This window comes from Trichomycterus rosablanca, chromosome 1, assembly GCF_030014385.1.
Source record: "Trichomycterus rosablanca isolate fTriRos1 chromosome 1, fTriRos1.hap1, whole genome shotgun sequence".
Lineage (NCBI taxonomy): Eukaryota > Metazoa > Chordata > Actinopteri > Siluriformes > Trichomycteridae > Trichomycterus > Trichomycterus rosablanca.
In genome coordinates, this window is record NC_085988.1 from 19,867,318 (window position 1) to 19,890,908 (window position 23,591).

General features: G+C 40.0%; 1 protein-coding gene across 1 annotated transcript in view; it reads left to right on the plus strand.

Moving 5' to 3' along the window:
• The first annotated feature begins 2,537 nt into the window (after nucleotides 1-2,537).
• The window catches only part of trappc11 (trafficking protein particle complex subunit 11), a 37,740-nt gene continuing 16,686 nt past the window's right edge, over nucleotides 2,538-23,591 (plus strand). The window contains exons 1-21 of the mRNA XM_062990022.1: nucleotides 2,538-2,613; nucleotides 3,935-4,173; nucleotides 5,054-5,223; nucleotides 5,408-5,478; nucleotides 6,621-6,735; nucleotides 7,441-7,540; nucleotides 9,035-9,108; nucleotides 9,208-9,304; nucleotides 11,150-11,283; nucleotides 12,600-12,747; nucleotides 13,687-13,780; nucleotides 13,912-13,991; nucleotides 15,945-16,023; nucleotides 16,103-16,157; nucleotides 17,654-17,799; nucleotides 18,431-18,492; nucleotides 19,037-19,169; nucleotides 19,251-19,381; nucleotides 21,882-22,037; nucleotides 22,150-22,337; nucleotides 23,418-23,566. Of these exons, the coding sequence (XP_062846092.1) occupies nucleotides 3,970-4,173; nucleotides 5,054-5,223; nucleotides 5,408-5,478; nucleotides 6,621-6,735; nucleotides 7,441-7,540; nucleotides 9,035-9,108; nucleotides 9,208-9,304; nucleotides 11,150-11,283; nucleotides 12,600-12,747; nucleotides 13,687-13,780; nucleotides 13,912-13,991; nucleotides 15,945-16,023; nucleotides 16,103-16,157; nucleotides 17,654-17,799; nucleotides 18,431-18,492; nucleotides 19,037-19,169; nucleotides 19,251-19,381; nucleotides 21,882-22,037; nucleotides 22,150-22,337; nucleotides 23,418-23,566 (2,386 nt within the window). The 5' untranslated portion in view covers nucleotides 2,538-2,613; nucleotides 3,935-3,969. The remainder of the gene's footprint in view (nucleotides 2,614-3,934; nucleotides 4,174-5,053; nucleotides 5,224-5,407; nucleotides 5,479-6,620; nucleotides 6,736-7,440; nucleotides 7,541-9,034; nucleotides 9,109-9,207; nucleotides 9,305-11,149; nucleotides 11,284-12,599; nucleotides 12,748-13,686; nucleotides 13,781-13,911; nucleotides 13,992-15,944; nucleotides 16,024-16,102; nucleotides 16,158-17,653; nucleotides 17,800-18,430; nucleotides 18,493-19,036; nucleotides 19,170-19,250; nucleotides 19,382-21,881; nucleotides 22,038-22,149; nucleotides 22,338-23,417; nucleotides 23,567-23,591) is intronic.

The window sequence follows — 23,591 nt, forward strand, 5'->3', positions numbered from 1 at the left end:
TCTCACCGCGGAACCAAAAGTCCTGATGTAGCTTCTTCTGCCAAAGGTCTAGAGAACTATGTCAAAGCAAATCCAGTAAATTAAGTAGCCCTTCTGCAGATACAAAATACTAGAGGATGGGTCAAACCTAATCCAGTAGTCCTCATTGCAGAGCCAAATGTCCAGGTGGAGTAGTTAGACCTAGTTTAGCTCCTTCTGCCAAAAGTCTAAGAACGAAGTCAAAGCAAATCCAGTAAATTAAGTAGCCCTCTCGGTAGAAGCAAAAGTCTAGAGGATGGGGTCAAATCCAATTAAGTAGGCCTCACTGCAGAGCCAGAAGTCCAAGTAAAGAAATCGCACCTGATTTAGCTCCTCCTGGCAAAAGGCTAGAGAATGCGGTCAAACCTAATCATGTAGTCCTCATTGCGGAGCCAAATGTCCAGGTGGAGAAGTTAGACCTGATTTAGCTTCTTCTGCCAAAAGTCTAGAGAACTAAGTCAAAGCAAATCCAGTAAATTAAGTAGCTCTTAATGCAGAAGCAGACCTCTAGAGAATGGGGTCAAACCCAATTAAGTAGGCCTCACTGCAGAGCCAAATGTCTGGGTGGAGAAGTTAGACCTAGTTTAGCTCCTTCTGCCAAAGGTCTAGAAACAAAGTCAAAGCAAATCCAGTAAATTAAGTAGCCCTCACTGCAGGACCAAAAGTCCAGGTGGAGAAATTCAAACTGATTTTGCTCCTTTTGGCAAAAGTCTACAGGATTAGTTTAAACCTAACCCAATAGTCCTCACTTCAGAACTAAATGTCCAGGTTTAGACCTGATTTAGCTTCTTCTGCCAAAAGTCTAGAGGACTAAGTCAAAGCAAATCCAATAAGTTAAGTAGCCCTCTCTGCAGAACCAAGTGGAGAATTCATACCTAATTTAGTTACTAATGCCAAAAAATAAAGAATAAAGTCCAACCTATTCCAGTAAAGTAGTGCTAAGTGCAGAATCAAGTGTCCATGTGAAGAGGTTGGACCTGATTTAGCCCCTCTTCCCAAAGGTTCAGAGAATGGAGTTAAACCTAAGCCACTAAATCACGTCTAAGTTTCCTCTGTGTGTTGTGAGCCCAAAGCTTTGCCCATCTTCGTCCTCCACATCTACTTTACTATCAGGTTTGCTAAGCTATTTTTCTATTTCAGCTTTGTAAATTTAAAACTCAGTTAAGCTTTAGATTTTAATTGACTCTGTAAGCTTGCCGGTTATTGGTTAACCACAATGAATGATGACTGATTATCAGCTTTTCTTAAAATATCAGTTTTAAAGGTAGAAAAAAGCCTCATGATGTACATATACAGTACAGTACAATGAAATCTGTATATCCCAGTTTGTTTGGAGAATGGGGTCAGAGCACAGGGTCAGCCATTATACTGCACCCCTGGAGCCAAGATTTAGGGCTTTGCTCAAGGGCCCAACAGTGGCTGCAAGGCAGAGTCACAAACTTTCAATTGATGGCCCAAAGCTCTGCCCACTAGGCAAGCACTGCCCCTACCACTGTTTACCTGTGGAAAATTCCAAAACAGGTTTTTGTTTATTCCTTGACCTTTCCAGTCTTAAATTGCCCCTGTAACATTTTTGGAATGTGTTGTTGGCATAAAGTTAGAAATTATTGTATATTAATGAAAATCAATACATTTAATAGGAAAACGTTGAGGGGCGGCACGGTGGCTCAGTGGGTAGCACTGTCGCCTCAGAGCAAGAAGGTCCTGGGTTCCATCCCCAGGCGGGGTGGTCTGGGTCCTTTCTGTGTGGAGTTTGCATGTTCTCCCCGTGTCTGCTTGGGTTTCCTCCGGGAGCTCCGGTTTCCTCCCACAGTCCAAAAACATTGGGCAGTCCGCCCATTGAAAAGCTGGGATAGGCTCCAGCACACCCCACCCCTCGCGACATATGGCCAAAGTACGTGGAGCCGTCAAAGGCTTGTCAGTTCAGAGAAGCACGGGTCTGGATCGGCACTAAAGCGCTGAGGGCGAGAGCAGCCTTTAATGTGCGTTACTGTGGTTATCCAGTAACCCGTGATTAATTTTGGGTGGTTGTTTGTACTGTACGCTACCTTCCACATGATATGATGACTAAACCCGTCAATGCAACCGTTTATAGCGATGCCATACGGCTTTAGTTTATCGTACGAGTCCGTAAGGCTCGGTTGAAGTACTGGTGACGACGCAGACGCCTAGCACACTGTACATTCTTCTAAATAAACAGTTTATTGCAAAGCCGTTTGAGCGTCCTTATGCTTACGACTCTATTCTCGAAATCATTTCTACTTTATTCTCGAAATCGAAACTTATACGACTTTATTCTCGGAATAATTTCGACTTTATTCTCGAAATCACATTTTTTTTTTTACAGTGGCCCTGTAAATACGCCATACAACAAAAAAGGAGTGAAAAAAGAGCATCTTTCTGATGAAATAAACAGTAGCATCATGCTTATACCAGCAGATGGAGGTAAACCCAGTGAGAATAAAATCACCACAGGAGAAGCAACACTGTTCTGAGTTGTCATTTAGCTTGTATCGACACAGATATAAACACGGTATGTTAGTGCACTAAATGTAGCAATATTGCGCTGTTTTGAGGTCTAATTCAACCAGAACGGTAAATACTTTAATTAACAATTTATTATCTGAGTGTTGAAATAATGTACTTTGCTAAAATGAATGTAACTTGGTTAATGTTTCAATGCTAGCTGGGTTAGCTGTTAGCGCTCCGGCTAGCTCTGTGTTTACAATGTTTGTGTTAAAATGCCTGACAACGACACACACAGAAAACTTCATTTTGTGATATTATTTACTAATATTTATTAATGCTAATGGAATATATGTTTGTTAAAACTGTTTACATGGTTGGTATTTGTTTAGTCAGCTTGTTGTTGTGTTGTGTTGTGTAATGGGTTGATATTATTTAGTAAATCTACAGGTTTAATATTGCATAGTGTTTATTAGTACACTTACTGGTTAGTGTGTGAATTTTAAAGGATTTCAACCAAAAACGAATATTTGTCACCGGATTAAAACGAACCATTTCCAAACCCAAAGGCATTCATATACAGTTGGTCAATATTTAATGCTATAACAGCCACAACTCTTCTGAAAAGGCTTTACTAAGCGTTAGAACATGACTGCAGGGATTCACTTCCATTCAGCCAGTTATAGATGGCAGTGTCAGTGATATTTTTTTTACAACATTTCGTACTGTTTGAAACAATGACAATAAATACATGATTTGGCCCTTCCTGACACAGCCCTCCTTATTTTTATCCAGGCTTGGGACCGGCACTGAGAGCGCACTGATATGTGCACCTCCCAGTGGCTTATACTAGGTGTGGAATAGGAATAAAAGGAATTATACAAAATAAATATACCAAATGTTAGCCAATTCAGATTTGGTACTTGTAATTTGCATGCAAACACTTGCTCAAGCTTGTTCTTTACTTTTAGAGACTTTTAAAACCCCCCAGATGTTCTGCCCCTCATACAACAGTACCAGTACACCCAAATATTTTGAGAATCTAATTATTAAGTTTAACTGTCTCGGTTACAATCATGTTGACAGGCGTATAAAATGAATGAAATAAAATCAGTTATATTTTCCAACCTTTGGTCAACCATTTGGGAAAAGCTCTTTCCTGCTGTAGCGTGACTGTGCCCCTGTGCACAAATCTAGGTCTGTAAAGACATGGTTTGACAAGTTCAGACCTCAACCCCATTTTACACTTTTTGGTGGAATTGTGAGCCCTGTCTTTTCAGCCAATATCAGTGCTTTAGCTTACAAATTTTTGGTAAAATAAAGGCTGATATGAATGTTTTTTTTCCATATAAATCAATGTAGGTATTTACTGTATTTATCCATTATTTTTAATACATGTCTTTTTACTACATTTGTTTTTACTGAGTTGTTTAATTTGTCTTTTGTTCAGTTAAAATATAGGCTGATTAACAGCTTTTGAGAAAGATGATTCCGACGCAGTGGGAACTCCCACCGGAGTTATGTTGCAGGCCAATGGCCTTTGTGGCTCTGACTGGTCTCGATGTGGTCTACAACGCTGTCCACCGTGCCATCTGGGATGCCTTCTGTGCTAACCGACGGGCAGACAGGGTGCCTATTTCCTTTAAAGTCTTGCCAGGAGATCATGAGTACCCAAAGTGCAGAACTAAGGTAAGAAAAATTTTATTGTTCTTTTTATTCTGCTATTGCATAGTCACTAAATAAATTAACTGCTTTATATCAGACACACTGTGACATTTTCTGTCATGAACTGAAGCTGGGTGTATATTGCTGCTTCAGCGTTTACGCTTTTAATATAATACACTTAAACCACTTTCTGCTGTCTGTGTTACTACAACAAGCTTGAAATCATGATACTCAATATTAATATAAACAATATACACAAATAGTGTCATAGGCAGTGCTTTGAAAAGGTCAGCAAAACTGGGTGAAAGTTCAATCAGACTGAGCTTTGAGTGCTGCGCCAAGCTGTAAAAACCAAGCAAAGCGCTTAGTCAGCACAGTGCCCAACATATTAAATTATTTTTCATTTACATTTTCGGGATTTTTATCCAAAGAGACTTGCAGTACTGTGACAGTATATTGTCTAAGTAATTGAGAGGTAAGGGGCTTGCTCGAGGGCCCAACCGTGGCAACCTGTTAGTGGTGGGGCTTGAACCAGCGACCTTTCGATTACTAATCCAGTACCTTAACCGCTAGGCTACAATCTGCCTATTTTTTTACAAATATAATTGGATATTTTGCATTATGTGCTTAAAAAAAACCCTACAATGCTGGTTCTGCTGTACGTGTTTATGTTCATCTTACTGTTCTACATTACTAACACATTCAGTACATAACACTGTTTTCATTCAATAAAGATCAAGATTTCTTGGTTAAAGCTTAGTTGAATCCCAAATTTGGTGTGACATCGAGAGATTGATGGTAACAGAAGGGGCTGTGGCTTCTAATGAACCATATCCAGAGGATCTTCTATATGTGATATTTGACTGTAATCTTTCAATACTTCTGCTCTGTTCTGTTCCACCAGAGAACCTCCTACGAGTGGTACATTCCTAAGGGCATTCTGAAGACAGGCTGGATGAATAAACACTTAAACCTGGTACCTGCTCTAGTGGTGCTTTTCTATGAGCTGGACTGGGACGATGCTCAGTGGAAGGAGAAGCAGTCAGAGTGTGCTACTAAAGTGGAGATTGTCAGGTAGTGTCGTATTCAAGTTCACTTATGAAAAAAATTATTTCCAGGTTCGAATTTCAGGAGTGTTAAGCTGTAACAGATTCCACTTTCCACTTTGAATACCACAGTATGCAAAAATTTTGTGAGATCAATAAAACAATGAACTAATACAACATGATCTAATACAACATTTTTGTTTTTAACATAGGACGAGTCTGCAGGGAAGAAACACAAAGGTTGCTGTTGTCTTAATCCAGAAGAAGACTCCTCTTCCACCAGGTTGGGATAACTACCACCTTTCATCTGTTGTCTGTTATCTATGTTTAACTTGTTTAGCTATTTGACCTCTAGTTTTACACTTATGCACATGTGGTGCACTGGTGCTTTTGGCTCGCATGGTGTCTACCACTGATGTCAGTAACGCGTTACTCTAATCTGACCACATTTTTCAGTAACAAGTAACCTAACGCGTTACTATTTCCAATCCAGTAATCAGATTAAAGTTACTTATCCAAGTTACTGTGCGTTATTATTTTTGCAACTCGGGGAGTGACGTCTGGCCTATGCGACAATTAAGTCACGAGCTGCGTCCGAAATCGCATACTTAGAGTATGCCCTAGATTGGAGGAAGTATGCACTACTCGGCCGGTAAAGAAGTACATACTTTCAGTACAGAAGTGTGCAGTATGCACACAACACCGCTACGTACTACACGTGGGGACGTGATGACGTAATATCACCATAGTTACAGACTCATTACAAACCCCACTCGCCAAAATTTTGAATATTTCTCGTCTTTTTGTTATTTATTTGTCTCTAAAAATTTTATTTTATTTATCTTACTTACACTTGTGAACAGAGGACTCAGTTTCCAGTTATCTTTCTTGTTTCTTATTCCGCTTCAGTTGCATTACGGCAGCTGCTGAATGTAACTAATAAAGTAACTTGTAATCTAACTTAGTTACTTTTAAAATCAAGTAATCAATAAAGTAACTAAGTTACTTTTTAAAGGTATATGCCATCACTGGTGTCTACACATACTAATTATGGCTATATTGGTAAAGAGGTTGTCTTTGGCTTGGAGAGCGTGGGCTCATCTTACCGAAGCACACGTTGCCACCTCAGAGCTTAGTAAAGTCCACCCTGAAAAGAGAAGAAAATATGAAACTACAGCCATACTGCCTAGATCAAGTTCAAAACTTTGTTTAAATTGCTGCTAGATTGCAGACTGTCACTGTCATTGGTGGCAAAAAGCAGTTTATTTTAAAGAATGTGCACATGCTTGTCTGTTTACACTACATTTAGACAAGGGTTGTTTGCAAACACATGTGAATGTAGCCTGGTAGTTACCATTGCATGACATTTCTGTCATCTTTCTGTTGTTGGCTGTACTGCCCACTAATAATTCTGTGTACATTCAGGGGAGGATCTGGTGGCGTCTGAGAGGGCTGCAGCTCTGTGTAGCGCCTGTGATCTGTCTGCAAAGTCTTTGTTTGTTCTCCCCCATACCGATCATCTGGTGGGCTACATTATCAGGTAAGATACTTTCCATTAATAATGTAGTCTTGAATTTGTACATTTTTATTAATATCCTTATATGTCATTTCTAACATTTTCTTGTTTCTGCATTTTTTTCCTTTTTCTTCCAACCTGGTCATATACAATTACCCAGTTGTAGTTCCTCCACTGCTGCAGACCCCTATGCTAACTGAGAAGGGTCATACCTAACACCCACTTAATACAGGGATCAGTATCGTGTACAATGTGCACATCTCTGTGCAGGTACCATTGACCAGCCAGCAAAGACCACAATTGCATTAGCTATAAGGAATCCCTTTGGCCCGCCAACCTTCAGACATAGCCAATCATGTCTGTGTCATGTGCTGAGAATCTGTGTGATAAATCTGAACTTGAGAGATTGAGATCTCTGCAGTAGCAGGCTAGTGTTAGACAGCTGTGTCACTCGAGCGTTCATTGACATGACAGGCATAGTGGTTAAACAAGATTCATCAGTTCAAGTTTTTAATGTCAAACACAGTCATGGACAATTTTGTATCTCCAAATCACCTCACTGGCAAACTCCACACACAAAGGATTCGAACTGCTCCACCTGGGAATCGAAACCCAGAACCTTCTTGCTGTGAGACGGCAGTGCCGCTCCATTTTAGACTCTGACCTTGGTATGCTGTGCATATTTAGTACAACGTTTAAGTACATTTTGTGTTTCCTATGTGTCTGTAGGTTGGAGAATGCATTTTACGAGCATGCTCAGATATACTACTATAACGAGATCCGAAGAGTGAAATCGCACAAAGAGTTTCTTAATAAAACAACTCATCAGGTAATACTTTCTTATATGTTAATACAGCCTATTTATTAGAAACACATACCCTATTAGCGCTGGTTGTAGGTGTAGAGACTAGAGCTTATATCACTGGACAATTTCTGATCACAAAACTGTTGATTTTATATTTTTGTTTGGAGCTTTATTCTCCTCCCAACAGTGACACTTAGTTGTTTAAAAATCCCAACAACAATGCTGCACCTGCTATAATTATAATTAATGGCATTGCCATGTTAGTGCTATTACACTTCCAATAATGGGAACCACTCAAATAATGAAATAATGTCTAGTCACTGTGGGTTTCTTTTTTGATTTATAAATGGGGTTAGTTGGGATGACTGTGTGTACAGAGCAACAGATGGGCTACAGTAATTGTACACCCACAACGTTCATCTGCTGTTTGTCTCCCACCTATATGGCGCACACCAGTGTTTCTTTTATTTAAATAAATCCTTGTACAGTGGCATTAAGGCAGTAAGCTCCACATATAACATGATTTTGAGTCACCAAACGCACTGTAGGGTCAGTCTTGGCCACTAATCCCTTTCATTAATAGGTTAGCTGTATTGACACAATATGCAGCAGACCTGCTTTTGTGCTGGCTGTGTTACTGTTTGCTATGGCGTGAGGCTGTACTGCTTTCCTTGAGCATTGCACATCATGCAGATTTACTTTTTTGCCGCTTTGCTGCTCAGTTTTTACTGCTTACTGCTGCGCCCAACATTTTCAAAGCACCGCCAGTGAAACAAATTGTTTATGACGGAGTCAGAAGGCAAAGCACAGACATGGCAGAGAGAAACTGATTCTAACTGTTTCACAAAACCCTGTGCTTGTTGTGGCATTGTAGCTCTTTAGCAGTGGTTCTCAACCAGGGGGCCTTAGTGAGCCTAAAGGGGGGACCCGTTGCATTTAATTGAGAAGAATCACATGTAATGGGACAGGAAAACCAGCAGGCTATTTGCATATGGGAGTCTTCTTGTGATGTCATATAGATTTATTTTAAACTGCTTATAGCCTAAGTTGGGTCTGTGAGAATGGACACATTTGATTTGCACACCACAAAAGTACAAAGGTCAACAGATTTTGATTAATTTGTTGATGCAGATTACAGCATCTTTTGTCATCCTTGCTGAAAGCATAAGAATAAAATCACACCTTGTGTCAAGGGGGGTCCCAGATCTTTTTTTAACACAAGGGCTCTAAGAGGGAAAAAAGGTTTAGTGCCTTTAATTAAAGCACTAAAGTTTTATCAACTGATTTCCTTTTTTATCTTCTCATGTCTCCAAACGACGACACTGCAGATTTTTCTTGTATAAACCAAATACATTTCATACAAAATGAATGTGAATACAATGTGAATAAACTACCATTACTATCAGTATTACATATTGTTTACAAGCTTGCTGCTAAGTGGCACAGCCAGCAGAAAGTGGTTTTGTGTTGCATTCATAAACGCAACATGTTCTTAATTATTTTATTATTATATTTCAGCTGCTGTTTGTGAGGCATCAGTTCAAAATCGGCTTCTTTAGTGAGCTCAAGCAGGACACACAGAATGCACTTAAGTATGCTTCTCCAGTTCTCTACAAGTTTTGTTTTCTTTTATATTTCCAAAAATCTTTTTCATTGACTTGTACGATGTTTTAATTTAAATTTCCTTGCAGGTACTACAGGACGGCCTACAGTCTTGTCCACGAGCTCCGAGCCCATGAAACCAACATGCTTGAGATCAAGACCTTGGCTGGGTTCATTAATTATAAGGTGTGATGTTAAGGAAATATAGGCAAAAGAAAACAGGTGGTTGTGTCCAGCAGTTCAACAGTATGAACATACCATGCATACAAAAGTAACCTCACAATGAGGTGAATTGTTTACAAACACTGCTGCACAGGTGACTTTTATTAGACATGATGCAAATGTATAGCATACATCAGCTAGAAAAGATCATTTACAAGAAACGGACCACCATTTGTAGAGCGTCACTAATTCGCATCACTGTTTGTCTTATTGAAAAAAAAAAATGGACGGTTGGATTCCTTCTAACTGTATTAAAGCCTGATGGTCATCAGAAATAACATGTAGGTACTTTGGGGGTCATGTAAAGACCCTCGCCACAGATTCTTGACCAAATACAATCCAAGCAATGCTCAGAGACTTAAGTGGCAGCTTGGCAGTACCACGGCTTGAACCTGCTACTTTCTGATCACTAGTCCCGCACCTTAATCACTGAGTTACCACTAGCCCAACAAGCTAATGCTATTAAGGTTTTAGACGTTTGTCCCCCAAAACTATCATAAATCAGCACTCATTACAATTTGTGCCAGATCTGTAGCACATCATGAATCCACCAAATGAAAGAAACTGGGCAAAATGAAGTGAAAAAACCATTATTAACCAAGTGTAACATAAAGGCTTTTATTACCTTTGCTAAATACCACACACCTGACTTACCAATGTGACTGGGATAATGTTCTGTGGAGTTGCAAGTGAACCATTAACAAAAAATATACATGAGTTACATGAGTGGTGAAGCTCCCAGCATTCCACCATAAGAACACCTTACCAACAGTGAAATGTAATTGTGGTAGTGTGTATTGGGGGATGCTTTACTGCTTTAGGGACTGACAGAACCACAAATTTGGCCCTCTAGCAGAAAATCCAGATTGAGAAAGTCTTGGCAAAGAGAAAGTATGATGAACACCTACTCTGGAGAAAACTTATGATTTATGCAACATTTAGCTACATACATGGCATGAGCAGAATTGTTCACAACACAGGAACTGACATGATTCCTAACCTGAAGTACAAGTGAAAGTATAGCCATAGCAAGTTGTTAAAAGCATGTGATTGCAAGTGATGAAACTAAATGGGTGAACTAGGTAGCATATACACCGACTAGGCATAACATTATGACCACTGACAGGTGAAGTGAATAACACTGATTATCTCTTCATCATGTCACCTGTTAGTGGGTGAGATATATTAGGCAGCAAGGTGAACATTTTATCCTCAAAGTTGATGTGTTAGAAGCAGGAAAAATGGGCAAGTGTAAGGATTTCAGTGAGTTTAACAAGGGCCAAATTGTGATGGCTAGACGACTGGATCAGAGCATCTCCAAAACTGCAGCTCTTGTGGGGTGTTCCCGGTCTGCAGTGGTCAGTATCTATCAAAAGTGGTCCAAGGAAGGAACAGTGGTAAACCGGCGACAGGGTCATGGGCGGCCAAGGCTCAGTGATGCACGTGGGGAGTGAAGGCTGGCCTGTGTGGTCTCATCCAACAGACGAGCTACTGTAGCTCAAATTTCAAAGAACTTGATGCTGGTTCTGATAGAAAGGTGTCAGAATACACAGTGCATCACAGTTGCAGGGCTGTTTTGGCAGCAAAAGGGGGACCAGCACAATATTAGAAGTGGTCATAATGTTATGCCTCATTGGTGTGTATATATGACTTGACTACTTATGATTATGCAACATTTAGCCTCATATATAATATGAGTAGCAATGTTCACAACCAACACAGGAACTGACAAGCTTCCTTTTTTATAAACTATGTATTGGTAGAAGCACACAGAGCTGGTTTTCACTGCCTCCACTTTTTCTTTCTCAGATCTGCAGACTTTGTTTTCAGCACAACACACCTCTGGATGCCATCGCCCAGTTCAGGAAACACATCGACCTGTGCAAGAAGAAGATAGGAAGTGCTGAACTGGCCTTCGAGCACACCGCCTGGATGTCTAAGCAGTAGGAACCCATATTACTTGTTGTCACTATGTGAACACATCTTTCCATTTTTATGCATTAACCTGACATTGCACACCTCATTCTGGCCACCACACACTGACTGACCCATTAGTTTACTCCAAGGGTGGTTCAGAGCAGCCAGTCTAGCATATGCAAGGAAAGAAAGTGAAGGAAACCCATGCAAACACTGGGAGAATATACTCCTCACATACATTTTACAGCAGCATCTATTCTATCAGCAGTACCGAATTATGGGTGTGTATAATTAGCTCAGATTAAATCGTTGATCCGCCACTTAAAAGAACATGCCCAAAAGTATGTGGACATCACTTTCAATGATCAAGTTCAATACTGAATACTCCTTACATGCGTTGACAGCAGCATCTATTCTATTATTATACTTATATATTATCAAGCCAGAATTAAGGGCATTTTAATCACTTCAGATTAAATCATTGATCCGCCACTTTAAGAACATGGCAAGAAGTATGTGGACATCGCTCATAGTAAGTTTAGGGCAACAAAAAAGCCCTTGTCTGTTCCAGCCCAAAAGACATGGTTTGATGAGTTTAGTGTGGATGAACTGATTGTGAACTAGGCCTTATTGCCCAAAATTTGTAATAGCTCCAAAAGGAGGGGCATTTCCATAATAATGGGGCCGGGGGTCATGGAGCTTAGCATGGCGGATCAGTGTGGAAACCGGTAATAAGAAGCAGCCGCAGATTGGATATGTGATGTGTTTAAGGGGTTGTGTGGTTATCCAGCTCTACTTCCAGCGTGGCAGTGGACTCACAATGAGTAATTGAAAGTGACTAGATTGGGAGAGAAAGGGAAAAATCCAGATAAACAGAGATAAACAAATACATAATTTGCACACACTACATTTACTATTTTTATATTAGGGTTATCAAATACACAGTAACTAAGGATTAACATTTGCAAATGTTCTTATAAGCATTGTGCCTATAATAAGTTCAATAGTTTCACTCAAAAGCTGCACCGAAATGAACAGATTCGAAATTAGTCAGATTAAAATGAATTCTACATGGAAACATAGTCGGTGTAAGATTCTTTATGCCTCATCACCTAATTAAAAAGCACCCTTTTGATAAGGTGGACTGAAAGACAGAAAGTCAAAAATATAAGAAAAATATGCAGTGTAATAAAAAAAACTGTAAATCCTTACTGATTGAGTCCCAATGTTTATAAAAGTGAAAAGAATAAAAGAACAAAGAAAGCTTTTTTGCCTTACTTGCCTTTCACTTCCCTAACAATTAAGCCTCTCACATCCCCTGTATCTGTCTCTCTTTCCACAGGTTCCAGTCATTTGGTGATCTGTTTGATGAGGCCATCAAGCTGGGTCTTACAGCAATACAGACACAGAACCCTGGTTTTTACTACCAGCAGGCTGCTTGCTACGCCCAGGAACGCAAACAGCAAGCCAGCCAGCTCTGTAGCCATGAGGTACAGCTGTCTTATTCTCTCACATGGCATAGTCTCATCTCAAAGCCAGCTAATGTCACTTGCCTCTTACTCGGGTATAAACTGGCAAAAAGCCAAATAGGTATTATGTATAACGGCACAGTGAGCAGAGTGAAAATAGTAGGGATGTAACGATGCACCGGAAGACAGTTAAAAATCGGTGCGCGTGTGCTAAGATATGAATCGGTTATTCATTTAAGATGAATCGATATTCACTTTAAACAGCAGAGGGGCGCTATTTTTTTTTTTTACACAAAAAGGGAAATGTGCAGGATTATTATGCATAGTTTGTACCTACCTCGGAAATAAAATGACATCATTATGTAGATAAATTAAATATAAGCACAAATCCAGTATTTTATTTTAAATAGAAGTAATAAAAGGAAACTTTGTCATAACTTGTCTTCAATTTAATTTTGTTTAAAAAAAAATCGGAAAAAATCGTATCGTGAACCCGGTATCGTGAATCGTATCGTATCGTGGGTAGAGTGTATCGTTACATCCCTAAAAATAGTGAATCTGTATTGACGAAAGTACTGATCCGTCATTGTTGCTGTAGATGGTGGATTAGCTTAACCCCATTGCAACACCAGTGCATGTAAACATAGCTGTGTTTGTAATGTTTTGGCTCTTTCCAATTCGGCTAACAGTAGATGTTTAGCTTTTTCAATAATACCATTGTGTAAAAAGATCCCTAAAGCTGTGGTGTAAAATGACAGATTTTCTCAGTCCTGTAAGATTTCATTCATGCAGGACTCAAGCTAAGCAGCAACCACTTCTCTACTGTTACTAGTTTACGAATATAAATGCACAAGGTTACAAGATTTTGGCTTTATTATCCACCCCTACTTTGAAAAGAAAGGACAAATGTCAACCTTTTTTTTTTTTTTTTACAACTATGATTTGTGATGCTTTTCGTAGCCGAATGCTAGCTATCCCACACCTGATCCTTTGGAGACAGCCACAGGAGCCTTGGATTTCTATGGCCAGAGAACATGGAGACAAGGCCATCAGAGTAAGTGTGCATCATTTCTACACAGTCACATTCAGCACTGAATTACACACCACATTAAAATGTTTCAAAATTATGTCTGTATATTTTGCATTAGCAGTGGCTCAGTATTTCAGTCTTCTCTCTTTTTGCAGGTATTGACCCACCTGACCCTGAGAAGGAGAAACATGGCATCCTTGCTCTCCAACTAAAAGAGAAGGAAGTGCTCCATTCAGTCAGTATTTGTTCATATTTTGCCTTTTACCTTCAACTCCATAATGTTCTGTCTAAAGTTAACCAATTCTTGATTGTAATTAAACATTTTTATTTAGTTTTTATGATACAGTTGAAAGGACACAGTTCAAGAAGGTTTTTAATTATTGAAATTAACTGTAATTGGCGGGGGTGGGGGTTGTCAAGAGGTACAGAATCATGCCTGTCTGCCATGCCATTTGTGGCCAGCAGGGGGACATGGAGACATAGCCACATAGCCTCCAGCACCTCTTTGAATGTCAATTCGATCTAGGTAAAAGGATGTGTATCTAATCATGGTGTCTTCCTTTCTGTGTTTATTTATAAATAAATTACTTAGTTGTTGTCAGACTATTCAGTTATAAACTGGGCAGAGAGAACCCACCTCTTTACTAAGCACTTAAGCTGACTTGAACTTACTTATTCATTTTTTGCAACAAAAAAAATGATTCTGCCAGGGTTTCAACAGATTTGTATTCAGATTTGTTTACTTAAACTCAAGTTAGGTAATGTTCACTATGGAAGCACTTCTGTAATGCCTAGTTCACACTACACGATCTTTGCCCAGATTTTCGCTCGGCGACTGGTCGGCGCTAGATTTGCCGGCTCGGGAGCAACTCCGCGTTCGCTCGGCGATCGAAACTCGGCTCTCAATTGCTAAGTGTGAACTACCCAACAACTCGATCCGACTGGCTTGCCGAGTAATCGCCGAGCGAAACGAGATTTCTAGCATGTCAGATATCTCAATCTGAGTTGCACAACTGACAGTGAGTGCTATGTCGAACAGCTAATGAGAACACAAGATACAGCGTGAGAAGAAACGCAGGGGAGGAGTGTGGCTGTACAGGGGCTTAATACAGTTTATGTCATAATACACCGGCACACACACACACACAAGTTTTACAGTATTTCTGACCTGATCGTTCTCTACAAAACACCAACGTTGCATTGCAAAAATATTTATTAACCTCCAACTCACTATAGAACAATCCAAGCACAATCCACTAAGATTCATTTATTTTTTTCTCCTTGTTTTTACGCGCACAAACGTTGATCGCTCGCTACTTGTTGACGTGCATGTTTGGACGTGGTATCATTAAACCTTTTGTCACTTCTCGCGTTTGTTTTCGTGACAGAACGTAGTTTGGGAGAGCAGAGAAGCTCGCCTGCGATTCCAGTTGGTGATAGACGGTGTAGTGTGAAACCCCCTATCGCCGATCAGTCGTGTAGTATGAAATACACACCGACTGAAAAGTCTCCCGAGTGCAAAAGATCCAGTCGTGTAGTGTGAACTGTACAGCGACCCGGCAAATCAGAAAGTCGTGTAGTGTGAACTTGGCATTAGTCGCTCTGGATAAGGGCATTTGGGCAAAATATAAATGTTTTGATTTCAGTCCCAAATTCCTGTAGAGACATTTATGTAAGGTTACCAAGGAGGAAATCACTGCTAAACATGGGAAACATTAATGCTTGTCTGCAGATGTTTGATTCCCAGACATGTCTATTAGACATAGTTCTGTAGACAGACGTGACAAAATTATAACTTTTTGGACAACATTATATTTGGCGAGCTTTGAATACAGCATTTCATAATGAAAACACTATCATTCAACTATTGTGGTAGTAGTGTGATACTGTGGTGGGGCTTTGCTTTCCTAGACAATTTACTGTTCTTAAAATAACAATGAATATCATACTTTAGAAAATCTTAAAGAGAATATAAGTTCATTTGTTCACGGTCAAAAACACAAATGCATGTTCACACTCATTTTGAATTGATAATTGCAATTAGAGGGAGTGGCAAGACCTGAAACAAGCAGTTTATTGCTGAAGTTGAGCAGCTTGTCTGCATAGGAGTGTCAGTGGGTTGCATTTACCATTACTGCGCGATGTGTATGGGCTTCACACCTGATTTTGTGCTTGGTCTTGCCTGCAGGAGCTGATCATCGCACTGCTCAGCAATGCTGTTGCACAGTTCAAGAAGTACAAGTGCCCTCGCATGAAGAGTCACTTGAGTAAGTTTCCATCAATTTTTAGTGCTTAACGGAGGAAGAAAAATAAGGTGCATTAATAAACTTGGGTGTGTGTGTGCAGTGGTCCAGATGGGAGAGGAATACTACAATGCCAAGGATTACACTAAAGCTTTAAAGTAAGTCAGTCACCTATAATGCTTCATGCTGTGTTTCATTTTAAAATTATTGTTTAGGACAAGCTTGACTAGAACATCACAGGGGTATTCCACTACACGCTGATTAGCCACAACATTAAAACCACTGACAGGTTGATGTACTGGAAGCAGGAAAAATTAGCAAGCGTGAGAATCTGAGCAACTTCGAAGAAGGAAACTTGGTCTGATTAATCAACTTTTCTTTTATCATGTGCACATCACTAACCTGGGGAAGAGATGGCACCAGAATGCACTATGGGAAGAAAGCAAGGCAACCGAGATGGTGTAATTGGCTGGACAGTGTTCTACTGGGACCTTGGTTTTTGGCATTTGAGCATCTGTGGGATGTGCTGGACTAACAAATCCAATCCATGGAGGCCCCACCTTGCAATCTTCTGCCAACGTCTTGGTGCCAGATACTACAGTACACCTTTAGAGGTCTTGTCGGGTCCATGTCTTGACGAATCACAGCTATTATAGCTTCATAAGGAGTTCATAAAGAGTTTGAATGTTATGGCCGATCAGTGTAAATACAAATGTCACAACACAGTATGTGTAGTTTTGGTATCAGAAAAAACAGCAGCAGATCCAGCACTTAAAATAAAGCCTTGTGTGATAACCAGGCAAACAGAGATAATAAAATTAGTTGGTATTTACTATTTCAATGTTCTTTTCAGCAGTTGCATATAGCTGGGTAAACAACAGCCACTAATAGGGTATGTTTCAAATCATACACCTGCACTCTACAAAGTGTTGAAGTTGTGGGAAGTAGTGACAAATGTAGCACTTTTACAATGGGCATTGTCTCAAAAACCTCAAATGAGAGAAAGTAGAGAAAAGCTCCTAAATATTACAAAGAAACCAGACTCAACAAGGACCTCCATTCTCCCTGACTGGCCTAGAGAATATTTGGCCAAATTAAATGTACTTTTACAAACAGAAACTACAAAGATCACATAGGAGCTGAATTTTTGGCATGTCAGCCTAAATCCTGTGGGCTTTAGCCTCAGATAGGTGAAAAGGTTCACATCAGATCGATTTTGAGTTTAAAAAAAAAACAGAAGAAGTAGTAAACATATGATATAAACTAAATTAATCCCCAAAAGTTAATTGTGCAGATTATAGTATGAGACTCTGGCACCCCTAATTATAAGAGCACAGCTAAAAGCAAGCCCTAGAAGGTACCACATCTGTAAGGGCTCTCTTGGGACATAATAGAACAGTGACCACCTTTTCCACAGTCAACAAACCTGAGTAAAGGTATGTGAGAGGCAGAAAGACAGAAACCCAACATCTCAGATCACTGCCATTCTCTATGTCCATAAACCTCCAAACAATGCACCTTTGTCTAAGGCAGAGTGGACAAGCAGTGGGCCACGGAGAGCCTTTAGTAGCTGAGTTTGAGTTACAGCGCATACCACATTGACCCCTGTATTAATATGCATATCATAAATCATTTAATTCGTTGTCTTTTGCAGACTCTTGGACTATGTCATGTGTGACTATCGAACCGAGCGCTGGTGGACTCTACTCACCTCCATCTTGTGCACGGCGCTGAAGTGCTCATACCTAATGGGTCATGTCAAAGACTACATCACTTACTCTGTGGAGCTGGTGGGCAGAGGTACCCGATTCTTCATTTTTATCTTTTCTTTCATACAGTCAGTAAATCCAGTTTCAGTGTGTGTGTGTCATTGAGCCTGGTATATAATTGCTGACTACAATATTTAAGGGCTTTTCTTATGCCTTTGGAACTGATAAACTTTAGTTTGCAACTGGCATCATGGATTTATTGAAATGCCAGACTGTTGTCAAGAAGAATGTGATGACATTTAAGGCCTTAGTTGCCTTATAATTATTGTTTAATAATTTTTTATATTTATATGTTTTTCTTCCCAATCTAGTTGTTTTTAACTCCCTACTGCATTTGCCAGACAAACAAAGCTACGGACTACCACATACCCCCTCACAGAGACCTGTACTGCTTAAGTAGTCACACTGTGCCTTCTTTTATTCCCCCACCCCTTATACAGGCACTCATACCAGACAGCAGAGGTTGTATTTCTGCTGTGGCAATGAAACCCTGTCAGTCTTCCTCCCTCTGATGCTGCCTGTTTTGCCAAACAGTTTTTTTAATATATATTTTCTCTTTTTTTTTTCACCAGGGAGTCTTTAGGGTTGCCTATATTTGTTTGTGTGTGTGCAAGGTACTCTCTATATATAAGAATAATAATGACTTGTCTGTGTATATTTAGCTTCTACTCTACGTGACGATCAAAAGTCTAGGATTGAGAAGAACCTGATCAGAGTGCTTATGGTGAGTAAATGTAATGTAGCTGTAGGTAGAGAAAACCTTAACCCTCTCAGCTCCAGGGACGACATACAATGGCTGACCCTGTGCTCTGACCCCAGCTTCCAAACAAGCTTTCATTGTACTGTACACATGTGTATGTATAAATGACAAATAAAGGCATCAGCACATTGGTCCTAGACTAGTTAAATGTAATTCCATACTTCACCATCAGATGGTGCCAGACATTTACAATGCATGTATAGCTGTGGGGTGTTTATTCATCATGACAGTGACTAAGGATCGGTGAATAAATAAATGGTTTAAATAAATGAATGGATAAACAAATGGGTTACTAGGCTGCTTGTAAACGTTACTACTAATCGTATTTAGTGTTTGCCATAAAATTTCTTACCCCGAACAGAAACTAAACAATAAAAAAACAAAGCAAAAAAAGTGGCATTTTATTCTTGTCAGAAGAAAATAAAGACGCACTGGGGCATAAAAAGTAAGCGTGTTTATTTGATCCAGGTTTGCTTTCATTTGTGTTTAATCTTTTCTGTGCGCGCAGAATGAAGTTCCAGACCCGGAACCAGATTGTGACCCCAGCTCAGTGAAGGCAGCTCTGGGCCTGTGGAGTGACCGGGTCTCACTAGCTGGCAATAATGAGTTTACAGTCGAAGTGCAGGATTACGTGCCCTTTAGTAAGTACAGCCAGAATCAACAGTATAATCATATAGTATAATTATAGTATATTATAAGTGATGCTGTATTTCCTGTCTTAGTCCAGTGCAAGGCCAAGTTCATATCTCCCAGCTTTCATGTGGACGAGCCTGTACAGCTGCATGTCTACTTAAAAGCTGACTGTCCCCATCCTGTCCGCTTTGCCAAGCTGGGTGTCAGCCTGAGCAACCAGGTACAGTCGTTCTCTACCACACACTCACACACCACATCATCCAGGAGAAGAAATTATACAGTGCTCAGTTTTTAAACTGACTTTATTAATCACACCAATATGGTAGTTACATACATTGATGATTTTACAGCTACACATAGCATACAGATGAATGATTACTGTACAGTTTGTCACCTCTCTCTACCCCCTTTATTAATTGAACTGACCAGATGTTTTAATGGTGGAAAATTCTCAGCACTGCAATGACACTAACATGGTAATGACATGGTAAACAAGTGCAGCAGATGCAGCAGGGTTTTTGGGATTTCTTAACACCTTAATGTCAATGGTGGGAGGAGAATAAAGCTCCCACCAAAAATATTAAGCTCACAACATTCTGTGATCAGAAAGTGTCCACTGATAAAGGACTAGAAAAAGATTAACACACAGCTCATGTCTCTAACTGTTCACCTACAGCCAGATTTATCACTTTATTATTTAATATTTGATCTCTGTTTAATTTTTAACATACACTGTATACTTCACTGTATATTTCACCTCCTTTTACTCATAATTTTTTCACTAAATAATAACTGCACTGTGGTTATCCAGTATATGTAAAGTTCAGGTTCCTTTCAATCTTGGTTGTTATGTAATAGACTAACATGGTTATGACATGCAAGTGTGTGTTGTTTTGGTATGAGTGTTGCAGTGTTGTTGGGATTATTTCGTACATGATTTTGCATTGGACTGCCTAAGTAACGGTCAGATGCACATATACTTTTGACCATATAGTGTACCTCATCTTTATTTGTGTATTTTGAGTGAAAGATGTTGTATCATGGTGACCAGATTTACGTGCTCTTCCAGCTCCTACCATTTTGGCTTAATCAGCCTGCTAGATGATTTGTCTTCTACTGAACTCTGTGTTTTGTCTTAATACTTACTGTTTAACATCATGTCGGAATAAATGCTTGGGTTATAATTTTTTATTACATGTTTGCACGGTTGTTATGTCTGTTTACAGATACATAGCTCACAGGCCAGGCACTGGGGCTGATAAGATTCAGGAGAACAGATGCAAATTTTTGGTGACGTGTCCCTTCATGGTGGGGCTTCCTGTACCTATAGTACAAAATGTCAGAACACTGGGCAGTAGTGAACACTTGGATCTTTTAGGGGCTCTTTTTTATGTTTTCTGATGTAGAGGCAGATTTTCTCCATATTAGGCAGCATCCATAAATCCACTGACACCGATGCAGGACTCATAATTCTAAAAAGGTCATATAATTAATATTATCTGTACAATGGACGACAGCTGAAGTTTCTTCCTCCAAGTCTAACTCTCTAAATCCTACAACTGTGTGGAGTGTTTGTCTCCTTTGTTTGCTTATACTCCTGATAGGATTGATGACCTTTGATTCAACAGAATATTTTTTTTACCTTTACTAGAACAAAATGGGCCTAACAAGTGTTTCTGGCCTTGAGATGTTTTAGTTAAATGCACCTTTGTGTGGATGGTGGTCATTACTCAGCAGATGACCTGCATCAGTTTGAATTGGTTGGACATGATTTCAAAAGGGACATACATGGGTTTGGAAGGGCCAACTTTTTACACTCCATTGTCAGGACAAAAACCAACTGTAAATTTCTGCAATCAAATTGTGGCAAGGCACAAATCAGGACAATAAAATAAAATAATGTCTAAGGTTTTAATTGTTCCATAGACTCACGCGTCTCAGTAACTTTAAAATAATAAAAAAGAACCCAATGCACAATTAAAAGAATAAAAAAGTCTTGTATGGAGATCGGAGAATCTGTTGGACAAACCACCACCTCTGTGATAAGGGTCTGATTTATGGAATGCTACGGAGTAGCAAGTCGGAATTCATTGTTAAGTAAAATGGATGAGAGGGAAAATATGTTCTGGTCTGATTAGGTCAAAACTGAACATTTTGGGCAGAACAACAAGCACCATTTCTGGCAAAAAAAACAACACTGCACATCATCTGGTTTATACCATCCCTGTAGTAAAAGGTGGTGGTGGCAGCCTCATGCTATGGGCTGCTTCTCAGCAGCAGGGACTGGAAGACTGGGAAAAATTAAGGGATGGATGAATTCAGCCAAAAACAGCAACATCCTTAAAGAAAATCTCCTTAATTTCTCAGCATGACAATGACCTGAAGCATACAGCCAAAACAATGTTGAAGTGGCTTCAGGGCAGGTCTCTGAATGTCCTTAAGTAGGCCAGCCAAAGCCCACACTTGTGTGGATAGACCTGAAAAGGGTAGTTTACAGTTTAGGTGCTTGACATTAAATCTGACAAAGCTTGAGATGATTTGACCTGAAGAATAGGACAAATTGTCCAAACCCAAGTGTGCAAGGCTTGTAGAGGCGTATTTATAAGCATCCTGAGCTATATGTTTAAATATACACAGGTTTTATTGCAGACATCACCCTGAGAAACTATTCCTGGAGTAACAAATCAAAAAATACATTATGCATGTTGTCAAATTTTTAGGAGTATAACCAGTACTGCTTGGTGGAAGAAGCCTCCAAAGAAAAGGACGTTCTGGAACCTTCCTCTCAGCAGAACATGTGTCTGGTACCTGGCAAAACCCGAAAGTACTGTTTCAAATTTGTGGCCAAGACTGAGGATGTCGGAAGAAAGATCGAGGTACACAAGTACAAGCAACTTTTTCCTTGCCATAGTTCTGTTCATAGTGTAATAAACCTTAACGTGTTCTTGTTCATTTATGTGACTTTTGCCAATGGTTCATATGATTCAGATCACCCACGTTGACCTGATGCTGGGTAGCGACACTGGTCGGTGTGTGTATCTGAACTGGAGGGGTGGAGGTGGTGACGCTGCTTCTACTCACGAGGCTTTGCAGGCATCACGCTCCTTTAAAAGGCGAACTTGTGTTCCACAGCAGCAGATCGACTGGAACTCCATTTCCATCCAGGCTAGCACCATGTGGGTTCACTAATACATTTTACAAGAATTGAAATAAATAAAACACACACACACACACACATAAGAATTGATGATCAGGCTAAATATGTTTGACTTGTACTGGACAAAACCTCTAAAAACAGAAAATAGATACAGTAAATTCAACATCTGTTCTCTTGGAAAAGTACAAAATCCTGACTTACACAAACATGTCAGGGCAGCACCGTGGCTCGGTGGGTAGCACTGTCGCCTCACAGCAAGAAGGTCCTGGGTTTGTTTCTCAGGTGGAACGGTCCAGATTCTTTCTGTGTGGAGTTTGCATGTTCTCCCCGTGTCTGTGTGGGTTTCCTCTGGGAGCTCCGGTTTCCTCCCACAGTCCAAAGACATGCAAGTGAGGTAAATTGGAGATACAAAATTGTCCATGACTGTGTTAAAGATGTGAACGGATGAATCTCACGAGTAACTACCTGTCCTGTCATGAATGTAACCAACGTGTGTAAAACATGATGTTAAAATCCAAATAAATAAATGAGTAAATAAAAACAAACATGTCACTGTAAAGTAAACTACCCCTTTTTACAACATCAGTGTAGCTTGGCAGGGGGGCACGGATTACAGTATCATGGCCACCTGCCATTCCATTAATTCATGAAGGCACAGAAGGTTACTTTATCTGAGGTGGAGGACGTTGTAGCCTAGTGGTTAAGGTATTGAACTAGTAATCAGAAGGTCACTGGTCAAGCCCCACTGCCAGGTTGCTGCTGTTGGGTCCCTAAGCAAGGCTCTTAACCCTTAATTGCTTAGAGTGTATACGGTCACAGTTATGTAAGTTGCTTTGGATAAAGGCGTCTGCTAAATGCCGAAAATGTAAATGGAGGATCACTTTAAAAGGTCTAGTAAGTCTAGAAGATCACTTTAAAGAAGCCCTCTCAAAACGGTGACACCTGTCATAGCTGAAAAGATCACATATAGATCACTATTGTAATGGCATTTTTTTTGCAATGCTCATGATTGTCAAAAAAAAAATTTGACCAAGTAATATATGTTAATTATGTGGATGCTGGAAGATACATACTTTGATGTGTGTGTGTGTTTGTGTAGGATCATATCCAGAGTGCCCCGAATCTCTGTGCAGCTGCATCATGAGCCGCCAGCCCTGACCAACGAGATGTACTGCATGACGGTCACTGTCCAATCAGAGGAAAGCACCGTGGCCAAAGACGTCAGTCTTACTGCCGGCCTCAAACCAGGTACACGACCGACTCTTCTTTAGCG